Here is a 19,529-nt window from a genome sequence, read left to right as displayed (position 1 = left end):
CTTCAGGTTTTTTCTGAATGTCAGGTAGTTGTTTATTTCCCTGACCTGTGATGGGAGGGCGTTCCACAGGGCGGGCGCCACTACCGAGAAGGCCCTCTGCCTGGTTCCCTGTAGTTTTGCTTCTCGCAGTGAGGGAACAGACAGAAGGCCCTCGGCGCTGGATCTCAGTGTCCGGGCTGAATGATGGGGGTGGAGACGCTCCTTCAGGTATACAGGACCGAGGCCGTTTAGGGCTTTAAAGGTCAGCACCAACACTTTGAATTGTGCTCGGAAACGTACTGGGAGCCAATGCAGATCTCTCAGGACCGGTGTTATGTGGTCCCGGCGGCCACTCCCAGTCACCAGTCTAGCTGCCGCATTTTGGATTAATTGCAGTTTCCGGGTCACCTTCAAAGGTAGCCCCACATAGAGCGCATTGCAGTAGTCCAAGCGGGAGATAACCAGAGCATGCACCACCTTGGTGAGACAGTCCGCGGGCAGGTAGGGTCTCAGCCTGCGTACCAGGTGGAGCTGGTAGACAGCTGCCCTGGATACAGAATTAACCTGCGCTTCCATGGACAGCTGTGAGTCCAAAATGACTCCCAGGCTGCGCACCTGGTCCTTCAGGGGCACAGTTACCCCATTCAGGACCAGGGAATCCTCCACACCTGCCCTCCTCCTGTCCCCCAAAAACAGTACTTCTGTCTTGTCAGGATTCAACCTCAATCTGTTAGCCGCCATCCATCCTCCAACCGCCTCCAGGCACTCACACAGGACCTTCACGGCCTTCACTGGTTCTGATTTGAAAGAGAGGTAGAGCTGGGTATCATCTGCATACTGATGAACACCCAGCCCAAACCCCCTGATGATCTCTCCCAGCGGCTTCATATAGATATTAAAAAGCATGGGGGAGAGGACAGAACCCTGAGGCACCCCACAAGTGAGAGCCCAGGGGTCTGAACACTCATCCCCCACCACCACTTTCTGAACACGGCCCAGGAGGAAGGAGCGGAACCACTGTATAACAGTGCCTCCAGCTCCCAACCCCTCTAGCCGGTCTAGAAGGATGTTATGGTCGATGGTGTCAAAGGCCGCTGAGAGATCCAGCAGAACTAGGAAACAGCTCTCACCTTTGTCCCTAGCCCGCCGGAGATCATCGACCAGCGCGACCAAGGCGGTTTCAGTCCCATGGTGAGGCCTGAATCCCGATTGGAAGGGATCCAAATGGTCCGCTTCTTCCAGGCGTGCCTGGAGTTGTTCAGCAACCACTCGCTCAATCACCTTGCCCAAGAATGGTAGATTTGAGACTGGGCGATAGTTGGCCATATTGGCCGGGTCTAAAGATGTTTTTTTAAGAAGCGGTTTAATGACCGCCTCTTTCAGCGGGGCTGGGAAGGCTCCCTCACAGAGGGAAGCATTCACCACCCCGCGCAGCCCATCGCCCAGCCCCTCCCGGCTAGCTTTTATAAGCCAGGATGGGCAAGGATCAAGGAGACAGGTGGTTGGTTTCACTCGTCCAAGCAGCCTGTCCACATCCTCGGAGGTAACAGACTGAAATTGATCCCACGCAACTGGACTAGACAGGACTCTGGCACTCTCCCGCCCTGGCCCTGCTCCCACGGTGGAGTCTATCTCTTTCCGAATCTGAGCGATTTTATCCGCAAAGAACTTTGCAAACGCATTGCAGGAGATCTTGGGGTCCCTACCAGGCCCCGATGACGACGGTGGCTCCGATAGACTCCGAACCACCTGAAAGAGTCTCCTGCTGCTATTTTCCGCAGATGCAATAGAGGCGGTGAAGAAAGTCTTCTTTGCCGTCGCTATCGCCACTTGGTAGGCTCGACGTTGAGCTCTAACCTGTGTTCGGTCGGATTCAGAATGGGTTTTCTGCCACCGGCGCTCTAGCCGTCTCAACGATTGTTTCATCGCCCTCAGCTCCGGGGAAAACCACGGGGCTGTCCGGGCTCCATGCAACCGGAGAGGGCGCTTCGGAGCCAAACAGTCAATAGCCCTGGTTAGCTCCACATTCCAGCGGGCCACCAGGGAATCGGCTGAAAGGCCATCAACATGGGATAAAGTATCCCCTACCACTCTCTGGAAACCATTTGGATCCATTAAGTGGCGGGGGCGGACCATCCGAATTGGTCCCACCTCCCTGCAGAGGGGAAGGGTTGCGGAGAAGTCCAGTTGCACCAGGAAGTGATCTGACCATGGCACTTCTTTAGTTTCACTTTTTTTTAATGTCAGATCACCAACATCCATAGAGGTGAATACCAGGTCTAAGGCATGTCCTCGGCTATGAGTTGGACCAGACTTATTCAGGGTCAGCCCCATGGAGGCCATGCTTTCCACGAAGTCCTGAGCGGCCCCTTGTAAGGTCGTGTCGGCATGGATGTTAAAATCCCCTAGGACGACCAAACTAGGTGACTCCAGGAGAACATCCGCCACGACCTGAAGCAGCTCGGGCAGGGAATCCTTGGTGCAGCGGGGAGGTCGGTACACCAAAAGGAATCCTGTACTGCCCCTATTGCCCAACTTCCAGAACATGCACTCAGAGAACTGGGTCTTCCCAATAGGACGCCTGGTGCAAACTAATGACTTCCTAAAAATCACTGCAACCCCCCCTCCCCGCCCACAAGGCCTGGGTTGCTGTGCGTAAGAGAAACCTGGTGGACAAGCAGCGGCAAGGACAGGCCCATCTGCCTCGTCCAACCAAGTCTCTGTTACACATGCCAGGTAACCTACCTCACAGGGTTGTTGTGGGGATTAAATGAGGGGGAGAACCATGTACACCACCTTGAGCTTCTTGGAGGAAAAAAGGTGGGGTATAAGTGCAATAAATAATTAATAATAATAATAAATGATAATGAATAAAATATTCTGTCCCAGTAAGTGCATGGGTTTCAAGGTGACATGAGACTTTGCTATTTCTTGCTGCAGCTGACTAATAATAACTACCCCCCTGGAACTCTCACTGGGACCTCTGGTCTTCTTATAAGAGGCACTTGGTGGGGAAATAGGAAGTGGGATTACCTTGTCTCCTTGCCTTGCGAGGATGCTGACCTCTGTGGAAGCAGCAGATGCTGCAAGGACCAGATCCCTTGAGGAAGGAAACAACAACCACAAATCCATAACCCACTTCAAGCAGCATAAACACCTTGCCCAGTTAGTTTCAAATAACAATCTTTAAACACACCCAGCCCTTTGCTCACCTAATTAATATTAAAAGGGGACTATTTGATGTTGTGTGATCTCCGTTACCTACCATTCTTCAACGTAGTTAAGGAAGTAGTGATGTAGCCTCTCAGAACAGCTGCCATAACAGGGCTCCATGAAATTCACAAACAGCTCAGGCCGCTTGTCTTCCTTTTTCTGAATGGGGAGACAGAATGGGAAATTGTGTGGAAAATGGGAGACGCAACATATGAGAAAAAGCGCCTTGGGGGAGGGGCAGCTCACAAATGACCCTGCAGATGCTGGACTGTTTTAAAATGTTTGCATCATTTATAACATACATAACTGTTTTATGGTTGTGACTGTTTCATAATTACAAGGAGAGGGCCTGCTCCCAGATTTTGTGGCTTCCTTCCTAGAGAAGCTAGACTGGCTCCTTCATTGCTGTTCTCCCCGGCACATGAAGGCTGCTTTGTTCCCATGTGCTTTTGGGAATTGACTGCTTTTAAGGAAAGTGATTTGAGTAGTGCTATGCTATTTTTTTGCTACCAGTATTTTCATAATTTGTGTTTATATACGGTAGTTTTAATTCTATTACAGTTTAATTCTTTTTAAACTATTATCTTCTGTATGTTTTTAGCTTTCTGTATTTTATCTGTGTTGCTTTAATTTCCGAAATCCGCCTCGAGTCACAGTGTAGGGGAAAAGCAGGATATATAGAATGCATTATTATATAAAACAAGCTGCCATCATTCCTGAACACAGGCCATGCTAGATGGGGCTGATGGAAGTTGGAGTCCTACAACAGGGGTCAGCAAACTTTTTCAGCAGGGGGCTGGTCCACTGCCCCTCAAACCTTGTGGGGGACCGGACTATATTTGGAAGGGGGGAAAAATGAATGAATTCCTATGCCTCACAAATAACCCAGAGATGCATTTTAAATAAAAGGACATATTCTACTCATGTAAAAACACGCTCATTCCCGGACCATCCGCAGACCGGATTTAGAAGGCGACTGGGCCGCATCCGGCCACCGGGCCTTAGTGTGGGGACCCCTGCCCTACAGTGTGTGGAAGGTCAAGGGTCCCACACCTCTGGCCAAAAGTATGATGAAATGTTTCAATAACCACAAAAAGATATGTACTCCTAAACCGTTTTGCCTGGCTGGGATGCATCCTGGAATTCTGAAAATGCCTCGACTGTCTGAATGGAGGACAGCAAGGACTATTATGAGTGCCCGTAGAAACTAGCCTAGTATCCATAGGCAAAATGTACATCCGTTGCTCTGCTCGCTTTTGCCTGCAACCCTGCTGCTCACCAATGGCACGTGGTCCCTGGAAGGCTGCTCGGGACGGAATGTGGCCCTCAGGCAGAAAGAAAGTTCCAAATACCCAAGTTAAACCTGTGCATCTAAGAGGTAGGCATCTAGCACATGTTTGTTTGGGACTTGGCAAGCAAAACTGACACTCGTAGAAGTGTGGAGGCTGTTGTGGTCGGGGAATGCTTCAATTTTCATGCAAGGTTTGACTAAATGGTTTCTATGAAGTGGGATTCTACATCTCGGGTCGCTACTTTTTTTCTTCTTCTTCCGAAGCAAAAGCCTAAAATGCAGGCAGACACAGCAGCACAAACCAGGGACAAAGACCTAGCAAAATTGTGAGAAGGACAGTAGCCAGCAAAGACTTAGAAAGCAAACACAAAAGGAATAGAAGTTGCTTCCCCAGCGCTCCCTCTCTTCACGTACAGGAAGCACAGCCATCACCACTTCTGGTGCAGTTTCCAAGATCCCATCCGCAGCCGCATATACGATAGTGAAGACGTAAGTGCTGACCCACAACACGTCCAAGACTGGAAAACAGAAATGTGGGTAAACTTGGGTTGTCAGTTTTTTTTGCTTTTGTTTTTCTCAAGTGCCACTCATTATTATTATTACTACTACTACTACTACTACTACTTACACAGGAACATAGGGTTGTATGCAAGCTTGGTCCTACTTAGAGTAGGCCCATTGAAATAAATGAACCTGTGTAGAAGTCAGTTGGTTACATCCCACTGGAAGCTGCCTTATGTCAAGTCAGAACACTGGTCCATATAGCTCAGTATTGTCTGGCAGTGACTTTCCAGGATTTCAGGCAGGAGACATTCACAGCCCCACCTGGAGATACTGGGGGACTGAGCTTGGGACCTTCTGCATGCAAAGCAGATGCCCTTCCACTGAGTTATGCTGCTTTTCCCTCACATTAGGAAGGTTCCCAATATCATGTCAGATCACTGATCCAGCTGAGTCCTGCCTACAATAATTGGCAGCAGCACTCCAGGGTTTCAGTCTCTCCCAACCCCACCTGGAGATGAACATGGGATTTCTGGAGTCAAAAGCATATGTCCATCCAATGAGCTATAGGCAAAGAGGGATATCTTGGTGGTACAGCAGCTGCTTTGCATGCAGAAAGTCCCAGGTTGAATCCCCAGCATTTCCAGGTAAGGGTGGGAGGCACCCCAGCCTGAAATTCCAGACAGCTGCTGCCAGTTACAGTAAGCAATACTAAACTTTATGGATTAACAGTCTGACTTGGTATAATGCAGCTGGTTAGTTCCTTTATGTGTTCCTTAACACTGCGTACAGAAGGATCTAGGATACTGGAAACCTTCCCTACAGAGGGCTGCATCCAACAAAGTTCTACTCAGAGGAGACACACTGAAGTTAATCTGCCTAATTTAGTCATCTCCATCAATTTCAATTTGTGGCAGTATTAATCTTAGGGAACAAGACGTATAAAGAACTTCAAGTTTCAATTACAAATATACAAATTAAAAATTTAATGTAACAGATGTGATAATATGCCCAAGGACTGCACTTTTTTTCCAAAAGAAAGGAAGGCATTATCAAATCTTTGCACTATAATTATGTATCTATGCTGCATTAACAACCCTGACAACTAAATTACAGGAGATTAAATATTAATCCATACTGTAAATGGAATTGGTATAAAATACTACTCAGTATTTTGAGCAAAACACCTGCCAGATTTATTTTTAAACATGGGAGATTCAACTAGTCAAAAACAAGCATCTCACATTCCACAACATGCCTTGATTTCATGGATGGGCAAATTCTAGGCACTTAAGTGAAACACTGTGATTACAAGATCCATCTGTACTACCGTAATACCAACCGGTCAAAACGCCAAATTTTAGGAAACACAGTACCTTTGACAGGATTATCTGAATCATAGAATGGAGGACAGGGAATTGTTTTCTTCTCCTGCAGGTTCTGAAAAAGCAGAAGAACGAGAGTGATTAGAATGCCCTAAATTTAATTATATGGGGGGCATTGTTTTTTCTATCTACAATGCAACACTTCATATCACACATGCAATAATACAAACACTCTGAATTTATACAGTGTACAAGCACTTTCAAAAAAATGTCCAAAGTGTTTCATCTGAAGCTGCCATGGTTCAGTGATCTGATGACATAATACATTTCACTCAGTACTGTCTGCTCTGTGGATGATGAACCTGAAGCCCTCCAGATGTTCTTGGACTACAACTCCCAGTATCCCCTGACCATTGGCCATGCTAGATGGAGCTGATAGGAGATGGAATACAACAGGGGTCAGCAAACGTCTTCAGCAAGGGGCTGGTCCACTGTCCCTCAAACCTTGTGGGGGGCAGGACTATTTGGGGGAGGAGGATGAACGAATTCCTATGCCCCACAAATAACTCAGAGATGCGTTTTAAATAAAAGCATACATTCTACTCATGTAAAAACAGCAGGCAGGCCCCACAAATAACCCAGAGGTGCGTTTTAAATGAAAGCATACATTCTACTCATGTAAAAACCACCAGGCAGGCACTACAAATAACCCAGAGGTGCATTTTAAATAAAAGGACACATTCTACTCATGTAAAAACATGCTGATTCCCAGACCGTCTGCGGGCCAGATTTAGAAGGCAATTGGGCTGGATCCGGCCCCCGGGCCTTAGCTTGCCTACCCATGGAATACAACAACAGCTGGAGGGCTATGAGTCCCCTATCCCTAATCTGCTGTCAATGGGAGCAATGCTCCAAGATTTCAGGCACAGGCATTTTGTAGCCAAAGATCTAAGGAGAGATTGTTGGCAGTCAAATGTGGGCACTCTTTCGCATCAAAGCCATGTGGCCTCCCGCATGGCCCCAATTCACCCATATCAGAGATGAACATCATCATGGGAGAGGTGTTTCCAGCAACCCCATCCTTTGCCCTTGGAAGCCTTATAAGCTGCTGCTGCTACAGGAGAGGGACTGTAAGCAACATCATAGGAGTGGCGTTTCTAGGCCTAAGGTGAAACTATGAAGCTTCCTTGTTGTTTTTGCTATTGCATGCTGCATGGTGCTTAAGTAATCTTGTTATATTTATCTTGTTATATTTATAGTACTGAAATGTGGGGTTTTGGTATGATATATTTTTGTTGTGCTGTGTTATTATGAAGGTTTTTGTAGTGTTCGTTGTAGGCTGCCTTGAGCATGATTTTTTTTGTAGAAGAGCAAACAAATAAAATGAAAGAAAATTAATTGATATTAGGCCCAGGGACTAAATGCAGTCCTCCAAGCCTCTATTTTGTCCACAGGGTTCACCCCAGGCCATACCCATTACTAGCCCTCTTTCCCCCTTTGTGTTTTTGCCTGGCTAGAATATGACAGGTGCACAGCCATGCATTCATGGCACATGGCTTATCACTAAGAATCCTTAGAACCATAGTTTACCCCAACAGAGCCACAGTTCCCATGATTCCTTGGGGAAGGGGGGGGGAGAAATGATGTGTTTCAAATGCATGGTGCATATGCAGCCCTGTGCTCCTAAACTTCTTGATTGCCTTGATGGTGAATAGAGAGGAGTGTGCATGCATGAAAAAACTAGCTTACTATACAAAAGCAAAATTCTCATTCTACCTGGCGGTGCCGGTGACTGAACCTGGGGCCTATTGCATGAAAAATGGATGCTGAAGCTCTAGACTACAGCCCTTCCCAGGCACGTCCTTCTGCTACCCTTATGCTTAAGACTCCATCTTCTGAAGCGTGAGTTGGGAAAACAAAACAGGAAAGAACCAAGAGAGAGAAGCAAGGGGAGGCTGGTCATTACAGGCCAAATAGAACAAAAATGACTTACAGGCAGATACTGGACCACTGTGCCATTCTGCTTGCCTACAGCCAGCTGCTTTCCTTTAGGACTCCAACACACTAAAGGTGGGGGGGAGAAAAGCAAGCAGGCATCATTAAGCAGTAGCAAAGGAAATAGCAACAACAAAACCAGCCAGTGCAATTTGGCAAATGGCTTAAATTGCCCTCACAAGTGTTATTCAAACACGACAATCTCAAATTTGGAATGCAATAGAATGTCCATTCAACATGAAGGTGCAGCTAACGATGGTCTCGGGAGAGCAGGAGAGGGGAAATGTTGGCCCTCTAGATGCTACTGAACAGCAGCTCCCATCAGCCTAGCAAGCACAGCCAATGGCCAGGGGTGGGTGGCAGTTGGAGTTCAGCAACATTGGGAGAGCCAAAGGTTCCTTATGAGATACCCTTGCTTGCAATTGTCCATTTGGTGCATTCAGGCTTACTTTGAGCTGTACATCTAAAATATATGTAAGCCAGAACTCCAATTCAGCTGATTTATAATAGGGATTTCTGCATCGGTCTAAAAGTCATGTTACCAACCTGATGTAACAGCCACAGAAGCAGGGAGAGTTGCATAGATCTTCACGGAATCTGCCACCTGCAGGACAGAGACGCTTCCATCAGACAGACAGACGGCCAGCATGGAGGCATTCACCGGGTTCCATTTCAGGTCATTGACCATCGCCCCAGCCATCTTCTGATAGGCAAAGGGGCGTTTTTGCTGCTTAGCCTATTAGAAGGAAATGGACATTTGTTAGACCATATCCATATGAGCAAAGACACCTGCCTTCAGTAGAGTCAAACAACTGGCCCATCAAGCTCAGTATACCATACTCTCCAAGACTCTCTAAGAGATGTTTTCACTAGCCTCAACTCCTATCAGTGGTAGAGTTCAGAAGTAACGATGAGCTGCAGATTACTGCAGGACTGGAGGACCTTTTTATACAGAGGGCCACATTCCATTATGGACAACCTTCCAGGGGGCACATATCAGTAGTGGGCATGGCTTGAGGCAAAAGCGCACAGAGTAATGGATATATACAGTGGGCTACATTCCAGCCAGAGCCTTTTGCATGTGCTACCCCCTGTATCTACAGCCATGCAAGCAAGAGTCATTATCACAGTTCATGGACAACTTCCAGCTGGGCAAAAGCACTCAAGGAGAATGCAGAGCAAGGGTGGTGAGGAGTGTGGCCTGGGGAGAGTTTTGAGGGTCAGATAGAGAGGATATGAGTCATAGCGAACCTCAGCCTCACACGTTTCATTCCCCCTGCCAGCACAGCCACAAGGAAGAGACTGGAATCTTCTGCTCCCTTTTTGATTAACTGCAGTTTACTATCGCACATGAATACTACACTGTGGTAGTATTCCTCCCAATTTTTAATTAACCATGGTTTAGCATTACATCTGAATCCTAAAGTGTGGTTATTCTTCATTAGGGCTTGCTGAAGCTCTCCAGTTTCAAAACTCATAGCAAAGCACACCCTGGAGTAAGGATTGGGGGAGGGGTTCCCAAGTTTGCTTTTAACCATGCAACTTACCTGATTCACAAATGTGCGAACATCAAAAAAGCCAATGAAGGACCCAACTTCACTGGAGGCCATGCAGACAGAGAGTGTGAGGTTATCACAGCTGAGTGCCAAGTGATGTACACAGAACTTGGTGGGAACGAAAAGACTCTGGACATTCTCAACTTAAAAAAAAAAAATGAAAAGGAGCAACAGGGAGGAAAAAAAATAAATTACTTAAAAGGTAGTTGGAGGCCTCAACTAATCGAATACTGTCCTATTCGTCTATTAAGATCAGCTGGGGATGCCCTGCTTGTTATTTCAACCTGCTGGACAGTAGAGCTGGGCGATATCTGGTTTTCAACATCACAATATACCAATATATCATAATGTCTGAAATAAGAAGAAAGGAACGAATAAGGTGTGAAGTAAGAAGCAGCCACATGTTCTGGATATGGACTTCAAACTGGTTTTGGATGATACATTGCCCAGCTTAGTGTTCTAATCTGGAGGGAGGGATCAGGCAGCCCACATGCTTGGGTGAAGGTGCAGACAGGAGGCAAGGACCTTCTCAAGTTTCCTCTGTCAAGGCTGGCAGCTGGGCTGCAGGGGGAGGAATTGGGCCTCTCACTGCGGGTGAACATCAGACGGATTTGCAAGTGTCACCCGAGAGTGAAATGTGCAGTGCTGGTGGCAGCCAAAGAGTGAGCAAGGATTCGTGATATATTGCCAGGTGATAAATTCTGAAACTGTTATCATGATCTGCACTTCAAACCAGTTTGGGGCAATGCTTTGATACAGTGGTGCCCCGCTAGACGAATGCCTCGCAAGACGAAAAACTCGCTAGACGAAGGCATTCGTCTAGCGGAAGGCTGCCCCGCAAGACGAAAAAGTCTTTTTTTTTTCTTTTCGTCTAGCGAAAGCGCGGCTGTCATTGCCGCTTTGCTAGACGAAAAACCCGCTAGACGAAATTTTTCGCAGAACGAATTATTTTCGTCTAGCGGGGCACCACTGTATATCGCCCAGCCCTACTGGGCAAGCACTGTTGATACAAGACATTCTGAATGGCACCCTCAAAGAATATAGAATTCCCTTGCAAATGGAATGTGTCACAATGTGAAAACCTTTATGGTTTACGCAAGCCTTTGGAATGTAATATACCTTCTTGCCAATGCCACTACTTTATGTGTTGTTAATGCTATTTATTGTTGTGCTGTATTTGTAAACTGCATTGCCCAGCCATGCTCCTGTTGGGAAGGTCAGGATATACCGTAAGTAAAGGGAAATAAATACAGAGATACATAATAAATCCCTGATTCCACTATTCTAAGACAATGCTAAACTAGGAACTACACACTCTCCCCTTTTGTGATTCCCAGCAACAGGTATTCACAGTGATTCACACACATTGTCTCAGTAAGCATTACAATGCCTGTAGGTGATTGGCCAATGTTATTTCCCCTGCACCAGTTTGACAGGTTAGAAAATGCAGGCTTACTTACGGCAACCAAGTTAATGAATGAGGCAACAGCTGAATGCAGACTTCCAGATGTTTAGCTGTCCCTTACCCTCTATGCTACATGAGCCCAAATAGGTAAACAAAACACCAGAGGAATCATGGGGGGTATATAAATTAAAAGCATATGCAGAGGATCTTGTAATAACAGTGGAAGACCCTAAGAACTCTCTACCAAAAGTCCTAGAAAAAATACAGAACTTTGGGCAGGTGGCAGGTTTTAAGCTGAATAAAAAATAAGACAAAGCTGATAGTGAAAAATGTACCTGAAAAGGGGGGAAAAGAATTACAGCAAAATACAGAAATAGAGATTCATAAAAAGTTAAATATTGAGGAATTTGGTTGACAACCAAAAATATTAACATCATTAAAGATAATTATGAAAAAAATGGACTGAAATAAAAAGGAATCTGGAAGTATGGGGAAGAATGAATTTATCACTGTTAGGAAGAATTACGGTGATCAAGATGAACGTATTGCCAAAAATGTTACTTTTATTCCAGTCAGTACCGGTTATAAGTAATGCAGGATGCTTCAAGAAATGACAAAGGGATATTACAAAATTCATCTGGATAGGGAAAAACCAAGAATAAAACATAAATTACTTACAGACAGTAAAGATAGAGGAGGTTTTTCCCTTCCAGATCTTAAATTATATTACGAAGCTGTCTGTATTGGTTGGATCCGGGACTGGATCAAACTGGAAAATACAGATTTGTTAGCTCTTGAAGGTCATGACAACAGATTTGGATGGCATGCGTACTTGTGGTATGAGAAAGGGAAAGTTCATAAAGCATTCCATAATCATATAATTAGGAGATCACTTTTAAAAGTCGGGGAAAAGTATAAAGATTTATTAGAACAGAAGACTCCATGGTGGTTGTCTCCAATGGAAGCAACATCTATTAAAAAAATAAATGAGAAAAATGGCTTACATATAAAGATCTATTAATAGAAACAGAAGGGAAATTAAAAATGAAATAATTTGAAGAGATCAGAGAACATGTTAATGACTGGTTACAATATTTTCAAGTAAATGAGATCTTCAAAGAAGATAAAAAGAAAGGATTTAGTTATACTTTGTCTAGATTTCAAAGAGAAATTGTAGAGGATAATACCAAATTATTGAAGATAGTGTATAATTAATTATTAGAACAGGAAACTAAAAATGAAGAGGTTAAATGTATAATGATTAAATGGGCACAAAATGTAGGATATAACTTACAAATGAAAGACTGGGAAAAATTATGGAAAGTTGATTTAAAATTCATAGCATGTACAACTTTGAAAGAGAATTATATGAAAATGATGTACCGATGGTATTTAACTCCTGTCAAACTGGCAAAAATGTATAGAACAAGTGCTAATAAGTGCTGGAAGTGTAAAGAGAAAGAAGGTACACTTTACCACATGTGGTAGTAAAATAATTAAAAGTTATTGGGAAATGATATATAATAAACTGAAGAAGACGTTTAAAATAACCTTTGTTTAAAAAAAACAAAAACCAGGAGCTTTTCTGTTGGGTATAATAGGAAAGGAACTACCAAAAGAGCGAAAGAAGTTGTTTATGTATGCTACAACGGCGGCTGGATTCTACTGGCCCAAAAATGGAAGGATGACAAGATACCAATGAAAGAAGAATGGCAAGTCAACCTTGTGGAATATGCAGAAATGGCAAAACTAATGGAAAGAGTAAGAGACAATGATAATGCAGAATTTAAAAAAGACTGGGAACCTTTTATGTTGTATTTACAAAAATACTGTAAAGATACGGAATCACTAGCAGGATTTGATTAAACACTTACAAGTAAGAAAATAAGATCAAAGGTTATGTAAGGACTGTAAGATGCGATCATGAATGAAAATTTGGTATAAAACTGATAAGAAAATAAGAGAATTAAGGTATAAGATTATAAAAATATGATAATAATTAAGCAGAAGTAGTAAATATTTAAAGAACCAGAAGGGGAAGTTGAGGGAAGTCACGGGGAGGGGGGGGTTCTTTTTCTTATATATGACAAATGTTATATTGTGTTGTTTGATTGAATATAAAATTGAAAAAATCCAAAAGGAAAAAAGAAAGGGGGGGAGAAAAAAAGAAAATGGAGGCTTACTTAGGGAACCAAGTTAATGAATGAGGCAACAGTTGAATGCAGACTTCCAGATGTTTAGCTCAGTCCCTTACTCACTATGCTTGCTACATGAGCCAAAATAGGTAAAAAAAAATCCCAGCCCTATAATTTGCAAAGGAGATTTGCCACCCCAAAGCTTATGATGGGTACTCAAAGCAGAACAAGTGAGTTTATCCTTAATGCTAAAAACCACATCTCTGTAGATAAAAATTAAGGAAGGCTGGGGATGAGGGTGGAGAATGAGAAAAACTTACCTATTTTATTAGGAGAATCCCCCACTGGAATCTGCATTAGAAGGTTTTTTGTCTGGAAGATCTGCAGTCCAGCTGCACAGCCAGCAAATAGTAATCCATATTTGTTTGATACAGCAAGAAGACTGGAACGCTCTTTGGGGAGTTCATCAGGAGCATCAAAGATCCGTACTTTCTTCAATGCTCTGAATTTAAAATCCTGTGGCACATTCATAGATTAAAATATCTGTGCAGGCTAAATCTAAATGCATCAGTTTATTCAAATACGCCACAGAACTCAACCAAAACCTTGATTATTTAATTACACAAATGATTCTCAGACTTGTTTACTCCTCAGTGACCCAGCTACTAAAAGGAGATTGGAGTGCAGTATTTCCAGTGGAAGTGAAGGGTATAAGAACATAAGACAAGCTGGATCAGGCCAGTAGTCCATCTAGCCCAGCATCCTGTCCTCACAATGGCCAACCAGATACTCCCAAGAGTTAATTGGTAAGCAGCACTTGAGCACAAGACCAACTGTTCTCTCCTGTGGTTTCCAGCAACTGGTATTATGAGGCATAATGACTCTGACAGTAGAGGTAGAACAGACATCATGGGTAGCAGGCACTGTCTCTGATGCATTAGTCTGGTCTGCTTTCAAAGCCATCTAAGAAGGGAACTTTCCCTCCTCTAAAAGCTGTTTTGGTTTCTAAGCTGGGCATGCAAGAGAGGCACTTCAGCTGGTCCACCCCTTCACCTTCATGCCATTTCTGGTCACCTGCAGCAATGGCAGGGAGCCCCGGTTGGCCCTGCAGGTATTGCTGGGCTCCCACTCCCACCAGCCCACAATATGCAAGGCCAGAGATGGTAGCAATTGCAGTCCCACAAGACACCTGTCTGGACGACCACATAAGTTCTCCATTAGTATCTGTACCGCTGAAGACATTTTCTTTTATTATTCTGCACCTAGCTATTATTATTGAAAATAAATTTTAATTATTTTTTTAATGTTATCCATTCCTGGATAGCGCTTAAATGCATGGCTGGTTTACATAACGTGCTCTGAATTTCCTGACACAGACACACAATTTCAAAAATTCTTTCTAAGCATTGTGAACTTTCACAACATCCCTGTAAGGTAGGCCACTTATTTTAACGAAAGTAATGCCGGCAAAATCACAACTGGGTAAAATACAATATTTACATAACAGGTGCAACTGGAGGAAATGTTCCCCGCCCCTTCCGACTCACCTTCATCTCCCTCTCGGGGATTACATCCATGTCGTCCCCCATGACAGAGCCTCGGACGAAGACTTCCAACGAAGCCAACCGGTGCGACAGGAGGACTTCGCGCGCGCAACCTCAAATCACATTCCCTGCCTCTTCTAAACCAGGATGGGAAGGGAATGAGAGGAAACATCCGCTTCCGGGGAACAGATGAAGCACACAACGGGAACTTCCGGCGACGCTCTAGGCGTGCACCTGCCGTCTTGGTTCCTTTGCTCGAAGCCTCTATGTCAAGAACGAGAGCGGGTGTGAAGTTAGGTGCAGGGCGAACACGAGTCTTTACGCCCATTACCATGTTTTGGGAAGGCGTCCGGCCTGTGGGACGCTGATAGCCTGGTCGGAAAGTGACGCAGTTCTGGTACCTCAATTCCGGTGACGTATTAGGCCTGGTTTCAAACCTTCTCTTATTACAGTAACCATAGAGAAAGAAATTAGGTATCTGACCATAAGACTATAGACTCACACAGTACAGACAGGACTTCTGAGGCTCTTTAGAAGTCAGCTTCATATCTAAGGCGGAATGAAGAGATGCCCAATAAAAGCTATGAAACCACGATTTGGTCGTCGTCGTTATAGCGCCACTGAATGCGTATTCCAAGGTCCTTGCTTTGAGGCACTTAAAACATTTTCTGTGAAGACTGCGTTCACCACACCCGCAAATCGTAGCAGAAAATATAGCAATTCCTACTCCTTCCAATATCACATTCACACTATATATTTAAAGCACATGACTCCTCCCCTAAAGAGTCCTGGGAACCGCTGTTTTCGCACATACCCCCCAGAGCTACAGTTCCCAGCACCCTTAAAAAAACTTTATTTTTTCAAAAATAGAATAAGTTGAGGCTGCACTCTTTTGTGCACTTATGTGGAAATGAAGCTTCATTGAATGGAGTGGGACATCTGAATAAAGATGGAATGAGGTTGTGCCGTAGACATTTATAAGGATACACCAAAGTTTGCAGGAGACTTCTGGAACAGAAGAAACTGACTTACCCAGATTCAGACCTTTGGTTCATCTAGCTTAGTATTGTCTACATTGACTGGCAGCAGCTCTCTGAGGTTTCAGAAAGAGAATTGCATACCCTCCAACATCCAGGTGATGCAAATTGGGACATGACCCGCCTCTCTCCTTCAGGCCCCTCTCCCTCAGTTCCCTCCCTCTCTTGAGACTCACTACTCCCCCCACTGCACTGACTGACCCTTGTACACCTTTCTCCCCCACCCGCATCACCACTTCATTGTTGTTGTTGTTTGCCTCAGCAGTGTTATAAGAATTCTAAGATCTCAAATATGGAATAAATGTTCGTAAATGTACAAGGCAAACACACACATAAGTGTATAAACCATGTCTGAAATAGGCTATCCAGAAAATGCAATCAGTAAGGCATTATCAGGTATCCTGGCAAACAGGAGAGAAGCAACACACTCAGATTTCTGCTAGAGACCGCCTCCTTCCGTCATGTATGTATGATATTTTGGGGGGTGGTCTTGGGGGCTACAGGGTGGGCAATTTCAAAAGTCTTTATAGGAACTTGCCCACAATTGTTCAGGATTCTCCTCTCTCCTGCGTGTGGTGAGTGGGGACCCTGTTGCAACAGTTTATTTCCTTGAATAAAGATCAGGCTTACTAGGTGTGTTGCTTTCAATATACTAGGGTTGACCTCTGCTTTCTCTCCGACTGATAGAGATCTCCTGAGGGACTCTATACGGGCTCTGGATACCCCATAAGTGAATTAGAGGTATTTTTCTTATAACAAGAGTCACTTGCCAGCCTCTTTCCTCACCCCACCCACAACTTAGCCACAGTGACTTCTACTTCCTTCCAGCCAAAGTTGTGAGGTGGGGGTTTCTGGAAGCCGGCACCACTTGGCCCATGTGGAGGAAGAGAAGGGGGCAGTGCATGGGCCCAAGGCGAGAGTGTGACACCATTAAAAAATGCATCTTTGGTCTCACGCCCTGCCAGAGCCAAAACAGGACATCCCAGGATGGAATCAGAACCCAAGGTGGCTTCTGTAATTCTGGGATCTCCCAGGACAGTTAAGCAATATGAAGTCACCCCGACTCTACCTGGAGCTACCAGGCATTGAACCTGGGACCTTTTATGTGCCAAGCAGGTGTTCTATGATCACTAAACTATGGCCCTTCTGCATGTAACTTATTTCCAGAGCATGCTTCTCTTTCCCCCCAGATATGCTTAATTATTATTTTTTGACTAACTATGTGAAAATGTGAGCCCTAATCATTCAAATGGCAAACTCAGGTGGCAAGTAATGCTAAGCAGCGAAACAAGCAGGACCACTGGGAAACAATAGGGAGGTATGAGCTGCTTGAGCAAATCCCACGTTTTGCAGGAAAAAAACTAGTTCCCAGGATTCTTGAGTGTTTGTGCTCTAAATAAATTTGACTCTATTATGTGTAAAGGTAAAGGTAAAGGGAACCCTGACCATTAGGTCCAGTTGTGTCCGACTCTGAGGTTGCAGCGCTCATTTCTTTGACATGCTTTTGAACTGCTAGGTGGGCAGGAGCTGGGACCGAGCAACAGGAGGTCACCCCGTCACAGGGATTCAAACCGCCGACCTTCTGATCAGCAAGCCCTAGGCTCTGTGGTTTAACCCACAGCGCTACCCACGTCCCCCTATGATGTCTACAAAGCCTCAAAATCACCCAGAGATCTAGCAGTCAGTCCCAGTTTGCTCACTTCTGCTTGATACAAACCAGAGTTTTAAGAGAATGACCAAGTTGCTGCCATTATTATTGTTATTATTTTATAAGCATGAGATTTAAAAACAACAACTGCTGCCAAAAACTGCAGGAAAAAAAACACTTAAGAAAAACAGGACAAGGAACCAGTGAAGTTGTGACAACCAGGGAGACGAAATCAACCAGAGTTCAAGATGCCACAAATGTAGAAAATGACAGCAAGGAATACTTGACTTTCAGGAATGCTGGGAGGATCCTCTTGCTGAAAATTGGCTGTTAAGCTGGAGAAGCATTAAATAGGATATGGCGAAGAAGTTCGGGTTTTGCAAATGTAATGCAAGACTGTATTTCCACAGAAGTCAACATGCGAAAAATAAAAAATGAAGCCTGCTTGTGGATGTTGCTTGCCAGATCAGGGCTTTGAATTTGGGAGTATGAAGTAAGATAACCCATTCACTCTTTCAGTAGTTCTTTTGTTTTCAAGCTAAAGGAAGGCTTGTCTTGGCACAAAGGTGTCTTGCTTCTGAGACAGCAAACAGGATCTGGTGAAGCCTAGCTGCAGAATAAGGAGGAGAAAGGCACAGCTAGGCAGGGGCAGCCTGTCTTTGTGTTGCTTCCTCAGGCAAAATGGGACGACGGTGCTGCCCCACAACCAAAGCCTTGCTTAGCAGAATCACATGGCACGGCTGCAGTTTCCAGGTCCCAGCAAAATTTCATGAGAGGATCACGAGATCTCGCCCAAACCTGGCTGCAGATGCTTCTCCAGTGGTAGTGGCAACAGAGGAAAGGCCACCCCCTCCCACTATAGGAGAAGTGAGAAGTGGTGGCAACAGCAAGATCTCAAGAGAAGCCGTCGCTTCTCCTCAATTCTCCGTCACCTTCACGTAACACACACATGGCCTCAATATCTTGGTCAGCAGTGGAGTCTTGTCCACTGGAGCAAATGGGACACTGCTCTACAACATGGGATTCTGCTTTCACTTTCACTCTTTTATTTTTCACAACTCACCTATCCTTCTGAGAGGAGGGAGAGTGGAAGGGGATCACCTCCAGACTGGTGGTTTTGGGCAGGTGTATTCTTGGGGAGCCATATGTCCGGGAAAACCCAGGCATGTGCTCTTTTGGAAGGCCAACATGCCCATCCAGGCAGATTGTTACATTTTAAAGGAAATGTACTAGTTTTTCAGGCTTGGCCGACTCTGCACGCTGCAGCTGCTGCCAGCCTGAGCCAGGGAATGAGGCGTGCAGACACAGCGGTGGCCCCGTGTGCCCACGTTCCTCTTTCCCCCAGGCTGGCAATGGCTCAGGCTGTCCTCTTTTTTGCTCTTCAAGATAGGGCAACCCTAGGTATTCTGCAACTTGCTATTAATATAATGATAGTGCATCAGTAGTGGATTTATCCTGGACTGTCCATGCATCATTCTGCTCTGTTAGTTGTTCTGCAAGGCTTCCCTCAGCCATCTGGAGGGATAACTTTTGTTCTATACCACAACAAAAGTAGGACAAAATAAAATAAACCAGAATATTTGTGCCATGGAAAGTTAACAGGTTTTCAGCAGGAATCTACAGGACATTTGCCAGTTGGAAACAAAGGATTGCCCCAGAAATTTTTGCAGGTGCAAACTGTATTCAGAATGGGATGGTGCCATGGTGTAGCGTGGGTTGTCAGCACCCGGGGCAAGACAAGTGTTGCGCCCCCTAACCCATGAACCGTTAGCACTCCCTGAGTTCCTTCCATCATTCCAGTATTGAATAAAGTAAATGAAATACTCTAGCACACTGACTTCTGTATCTTCAATGTGCACATATCAAATCCCTTGAGACAAGCATGGCGGAAAGCAGAACA

At 44.9% G+C, this 19,529-nt stretch overlaps 1 protein-coding gene across 1 annotated transcript in view; it reads right to left on the bottom strand.

The window, feature by feature from the left end:
- The window catches only part of NUP214 (nucleoporin 214), an 81,207-nt gene extending 66,110 nt beyond the window's left edge, over positions 1–15,097 (bottom strand). Inside the window, exons 1-9 of the mRNA XM_033137052.1 lie at positions 14,948–15,097; positions 13,721–13,916; positions 9,852–10,003; positions 8,851–9,040; positions 8,303–8,373; positions 6,361–6,424; positions 4,898–5,001; positions 3,245–3,351; positions 3,013–3,079 (exon numbers count right to left, since the gene is read on the bottom strand). Of these exons, the coding sequence (XP_032992943.1) occupies positions 3,013–3,079; positions 3,245–3,351; positions 4,898–5,001; positions 6,361–6,424; positions 8,303–8,373; positions 8,851–9,040; positions 9,852–10,003; positions 13,721–13,916; positions 14,948–14,989 (993 nt within the window). The 5' untranslated portion in view covers positions 14,990–15,097. The remainder of the gene's footprint in view (positions 1–3,012; positions 3,080–3,244; positions 3,352–4,897; positions 5,002–6,360; positions 6,425–8,302; positions 8,374–8,850; positions 9,041–9,851; positions 10,004–13,720; positions 13,917–14,947) is intronic.
- Positions 15,098–19,529: the final 4,432 nt, after the last annotated feature.

Source organism: Lacerta agilis, chromosome Z (assembly GCF_009819535.1).
Source record: "Lacerta agilis isolate rLacAgi1 chromosome Z, rLacAgi1.pri, whole genome shotgun sequence".
Lineage (NCBI taxonomy): Eukaryota > Metazoa > Chordata > Lepidosauria > Squamata > Lacertidae > Lacerta > Lacerta agilis.
Note: the sequence above shows the minus strand (reverse complement) of the source record. Positions and strands in the feature narration are given on the sequence as shown.